The 5691-nt window shown below is 37.8% G+C and overlaps 1 protein-coding gene across 5 annotated transcripts in view; it reads right to left on the bottom strand.

Moving 5' to 3' along the window:
* Positions 1-986: 986 nt before the first annotated feature.
* LOC117173247 (sodium channel and clathrin linker 1-like) overlaps positions 987-5691 on the bottom strand; it is a 165132-nt gene continuing 160427 nt past the window's right edge. For 2 of the 5 annotated variants that reach the window (XM_033361713.1, XM_033361714.1), the window contains exons 10-11: positions 2233-2432; positions 987-1214 (exon numbers count right to left, since the gene is read on the bottom strand). In XM_033361713.1, the coding sequence (XP_033217604.1) occupies positions 1190-1214; positions 2233-2432 (225 nt within the window). In that variant the 3' untranslated portion in view covers positions 987-1189. The remainder of the gene's footprint in view (positions 1215-2232; positions 2433-5691) is intronic. The other 3 variants (XM_033361715.1, XM_033361716.1, XM_033361717.1) reach the window with 3 other exon arrangements.

Genomic DNA, 5691 nt, shown 5'->3' with positions numbered 1-5691 from the left:
CCTTATGTTTGAAACTGTGTTACTTATCTTTTTTAATTTTGTCATTGATATATTTTTAATTAGATTAACTATAACATATACCTTGTTCGTTTAAAGATTTAAATTTGAAAAAATACTTTTAAAAAATACGCTATGTTAACCATACGTACGCAACAGCGGATTCTCCCAGCGGCTGCTACATACTACAAGAATGGATCTCACACAATCAGTCATCATAATCAACAACAAAATATTTGTGCATTGCCTTGAAAAGTTAATAATAAATAGTCTGACTCTTATTCTATATTTGATGTAACTTTCAGCTCTGTAGGTTGAAAATTGCAGTAGCAGTAATTTCCGAAGGAAAAAAATTCTTTACCCCTCCCGACTCCCCCCATATGCAAATACAACCATTTTTTTGTTTGAATATGTATAGAAAAATAGTACTTATCGAATCCATTTCATCCCGATTCCATCGAGTGAAAATAAAAAAAGTACTTCTATTTGTCCAAATCTGTAGAAATTCTGTTGAAACATTTTTTAAATACAAGTGAGTTTTTATGAAAACTAATTATTATTTTGGGCTGGAGCTTGGCATACTTCTTAAGGGTGATAAGGGACATATTTAATGAAAGTTTGAAACTTGTGAATTAATTATAGCAACAATAATATAGTTCCAAGTAAAAAGATGAGCAAATCTCAATTTACGACCCGGAATTTCGTAGATATTTGTAAGACCTACAATTTTCAAATACACTTTTTTCTGACGAACATATAAGTTAGTTGAAATAAACAAAAAACGGTTTTTACTATTTTTAATCATTGTTCACACATGCAGTGCTTTCGGCGCCATGTGCGCAAGCATATAGGCGTTTGTTCTGCATGCCACCCCTACAATAAAATGAAGTAGAATTTCAGGTAGAGTTTATTTCCACAAAAAACAGGGTGCCTGGACTAAAAATAGAAAGTTATGAACTTGAAGGTAAACTTAAGTATTTTCTACACAATTTTATTCCGTAAGATTTTATTTTGTACAAAATAGAAAGTATTTTAGAAATACAGCTTTCGTAAATGCATATAAAAGTGTTTTTCCCGCGACACATATGAGATCGCCAGCAGCCAACAAAATACAATATAAGAAAGAGAGAAGAATTAGCGATAATGTTAGTGATTTGTTGAAGTTTTTGAGAATTTGTTTCGAGAAAATTCCTTACATGATGCTGAAGCCTCTACTCCTAGAAACAAAAACAAAAAGTGATGATCATAAAATTGGAATATCGTGGTCTGCTTCAAGGGCTAGGCACTTTGTAAGGAACTTTCGTCAACGTGGTGATGAAACGAAGCAGCAGGGAGTACCTAGCCTATTAAAGCAGACCGTTATTTTAATTTATAGACAACAAGGACCCGAAAGTACATTATTAAAGGCTTTACAACTTTCACCAGAAGTTCATATTTTTACAAGTTAAAAGGCCTCGGGAAAAAATGTTCAATTCGAAGAAAAGGTCTAGGCCCCATAAATAATCTCGAATATACCGATTAAGAGTTGCTAACCAAATCTGATAACTTCAGATCTTGCTACTTGGGGTGAGTGGGAGTTATTATACTTATAATTAAAAATTTGGATTTTAAGTAGTATAGCGACGAACGTGAATGTTAGGGGTGAATTTACGGGGTGACTGATAATCACAATGTGTACGATAGGCTCTAAAAGATCTCTTTTTATAACCGTGAATTAGAGATTCCCTGCTGCATTGATTCTGTCTACGACGAATCTCCATATTGTACTCTTTCCTCAGTTCTTTAACCTTCGGGGAAGGAACTGTGCAATAGTATCCCTTATAGTTGCATTCAGAGTTTCTTGAAGATATCGAGGGCTTCATTAGCCAGTCATATAAAGACTCTCGCATCTCATAGACCAGGTCCTCGCTAGGACTCGCTACCCGTAAATGTCGAGGACTGTCTGTGCATCGGCCGCCTTTTAGGCGCTTTGTATGACTGCTACTTTCCTTTGGACGATTCCTCTTCTCAACAGAAGAAGAATGTCTTGGTAAAGGCACCATTCGAGGAAATCTCAGCATCAGAGAGTTGCAGTTTTTAGTACGGGGTTTTGTGGGTTCTGGAACCTTATAACGCGGGGTAGTTTGTAATTCCTTCAGAGTACGGGGCGTTATTGGTTGCGAAAGGGGTGAAAGTAAATTATCTCTTGGAGACTTAGGCAGATTTATGAAAGAGATGCAATTTTCCTTGACATACCGCTGATTTTTTTCCATCGCTGCCAATTCTAACTCTGCGATCCTGGTTTCTAGACGAGTTCTTTGGGCTTGTGCTCTATCTTGCTGCAGTTCCATTTGCTTCACCATTTCCTCGAGCTGCGTGACCTGCCTCTTTTTGTTTTCTAGCGTGATGTAAATTTCTTGCAGCTCGCGTACCTTCGCTGCGATCTGCTGATCAAGCTTAAGTTTATTAAATTTAAATATCATAGATTGTTTTGTGTTGAACCGGTTTACTAGGTTAAGCTGAAAAACTCTTTTTTCGAGTAACAGCCAGCAGGTTAAGCCCAATACAAATCATCAGTAAATATAAATTCATGAACTGAGACCAAACGAAGAAGCCATTTCAAGGTGGATTCATTTAGTAGCGACCTTATCGTATATAAAACGTATCGGCCGCTACCGAATTTAGTGAGTGGGTAGCCAAAAGGTTAGGTTTGTGGAGGTGGCGCAAGCTGAGCAATTTCAAGAAAAAATTCGCTGCTCTTAACAATATATTATCTGTTTGTTCAGAAAATAAAACTGCAGTAATATATAATATTACTATACTCTAATATTATATACCACTACTCTATATACTAATATACACTCTAATATTACTATGATTATTATTATTATAAACATATGAGGAAGCTCATTTTTCTCTCAAACTTAAGATGGTTACAGCCTAATATGTAGGAGGCACTTTTGTTAAGAGTTTGATTTTTTTATAGTCTGCACGAGGATATGTTCATTCATGAGGGCATTTTTTTGAAGCAAGCAAGTGATCTGATAAGAGAAGTATGTCTAGTTTGACATATACATTGGTTAATTCTGGTTTCTTACCCCAGCATTCATGGCTGGGTTACAGTGAAGCACATAATGGGGGAGGGGGCTACAGCTTAAAGTGGGATCAGAACCCCCAGAACCTTGGTCTAAACTCCTAAACCACCGAAGCTCTATGATGTGAAATATTCTCTCAACATCTCTCATATCTGTGATATTTCTCTGTAAAGTCATTGCGTGACAGTTTTTATTTATTATCATATATTATTTATATATTTCCCATTACGATTTATCCAATTATTAATCATTAATTGACTTTAATTAATTAATTGCATACTAAAATAAATAATGGAAGAACAATTCATAGCATCCTTTAACTTTTGATCTATCAATTTGTTGAAAAGTTAATTACGAAGGGCATGTAAATAATTTTATGTATTGTTAATTAGACTCATAATTAACACCTTTTAAATAATTTACAATGATGTGGAAAATAATTTAACCTGATATTTAATTTTATAAGAACGGTAAAACAACCACTGCAGGGTAATACAGGGAGAAACGTCTCACAATCGTGAAATGGGTGGCCACAGGGCACGACAAAATCACAACGAAAGGCCGGTAAAACACTCTTGAGTTTTGAAGACACGAAGTGTCTCAAGAATGACAATTTTAGGCTTCCATCGGCAATTTTTCTTAAGCTGTAACGCGAACCTAAGAGTGTTTTATTACCATCTTTGTCACTTCTAAGAACGCTCCGAGGGAGATAAAGACAATGGTTTAAAACCAGATGTTCCAAATTTTCTGGAACTACGATTTTCGGACGGCAGTCTCCATTGAACACTCAAGGCCTGACATTGTTCTCGAGGACTTAGAGAAACGAACTATATTCGCGACGAATTCTCGGCTTCGGGCGAACACAACATCACTGCAGCGGAGAAGAAAAATGATGAGAGATATCAAAGACTTAAAAGGAAGCTGCAGCATCTACCCAAAATATTTAGTTAAATTAATTGTCCTTGTGGTCGGTGCCCTCGGAGATGCGAAACTATCAATGGTTTGTAACCTTATATTTATACACTCGTGCCAAAAACATACTAAGGCACTTGCGAGACGGAGGCCGACAATTTTCATTTTTGGATCGCTTTGTGTCTTCAAAACTCACGAGTGCTTCACCGGACATTCGTTGCGATTATGTCGTGCCCTGCGGCAACGCATCTCAGGGTCGTGAGACGTTTCTCCCTGTAGTACCCTGCGGTGGTTGTTTTACCTTTCTTATAAAATTAAATATCGTGTAAAATTATTTTCCACATAATTGTCAAATATTTAAAAGGTGTTTGTTATGAGAAGCAATGAATTGTCCTTACATTCTCGTGCATTATTTTAGTATATATATATAATTCATATATAATTCATTGCAAACTTTAGCTTTTGATATATCAATTTTTTGAAAAATTAGTATCTTCTTTAAAATCCAGTGTATTTTGTATTTTGTATATCTGTCTCCAAAGAGTCTACCTCGTTAAGCTTGAGTGGATTTTTGACAGAAACAGGATGATCGCTGATAAGGCACGATGGGTTAGCGCATTTGGACCACAGACTGAACACTCGATCAGAGTGTGATTATAGATTGTCAGTTCTTGGGCGTCCTTTAGAAGCCTTTCAGTGAACGGTTTACTAAATTTTATGTAGTCAGTCGCACATTGAACACGGGACGCGTTCTGTCTTGCCCATTTAATCTTCTTGTTCAGTTGATGCAAGCGTCTTCTGCTCTTTTGATCCATCGTCAGGTTTCGACTTCGATTGGAATCAGCCAAACATCTCCCAGCACCATATACTGAACAATTGAAGGTCTGGAGATCGACTTCTCCGAGATGCCCAACGAAGGGATTCATCCATTTCAGCCAGATCTTGAGACTTAGGAGGACCCTGCATATGAATGTTCCTCTATGCACTAAAATCGCTCTTATCTATCAGAAGCTGTCTGCTTTCCGTGCTTGGTCTTAATGTCGCTTTCTTATCCTTGTATGTAGCTTGTTTAAGCAGCGTGGGGGGAAGAATGTCGCGCACATATCCATTTTTCAAGAGGCAATGACTGATGTAAAACGCGCTGAAGCTATGGGTGATTCCGCCACCACAGAATGTGCATAGGAGCTATAACGCCTCCCTGTACAAAAATAATGCTGGCATTGTAGCAGTTGAGCAAGTCATCCTTGAGTTGTTTCGTCTACTCCATGTGGGCATTTTCCTGGTTTCCATCTAAATCATTTTCAGCACCCCGAACTCTGTGGTGATCGACATTGTTTGCCGACAAATTTTCAAGTGCGCTGCGCGTTCGATCATTTTGAAACTTATGCACAACTTTTTGGTAGTATTATTGTTGTTCCTACTATCAGCTAGGGAAGGAGCTCGTCCGTCATTGCAGAGCCCCGAATGCAAGGATAAGGCTGCATACACTGAGAGGTTGCCTAGTATCCCTTAGTAGTCGTTTAAGACACCTCACCCAGGTGCCATTCATCTTTCAGCACGGTTGTTATGCCTCTGCTTGGGGGTCATTCTTTCGCGAGCAACCCTACACAATTGTCCGCGACTGCTTATTAGTTGTTATAACCACACTCAGCAGAACCCTTGGTACAGCGACCCTCTGTCCGCGACCCAAGAGTGCGTTCGGTGGCTA

This window comes from Belonocnema kinseyi, chromosome 5 (assembly GCF_010883055.1).
Source record: "Belonocnema kinseyi isolate 2016_QV_RU_SX_M_011 chromosome 5, B_treatae_v1, whole genome shotgun sequence".
Lineage (NCBI taxonomy): Eukaryota > Metazoa > Arthropoda > Insecta > Hymenoptera > Cynipidae > Belonocnema > Belonocnema kinseyi.
This window is presented reverse-complemented; position numbering and strand designations above follow the sequence as displayed.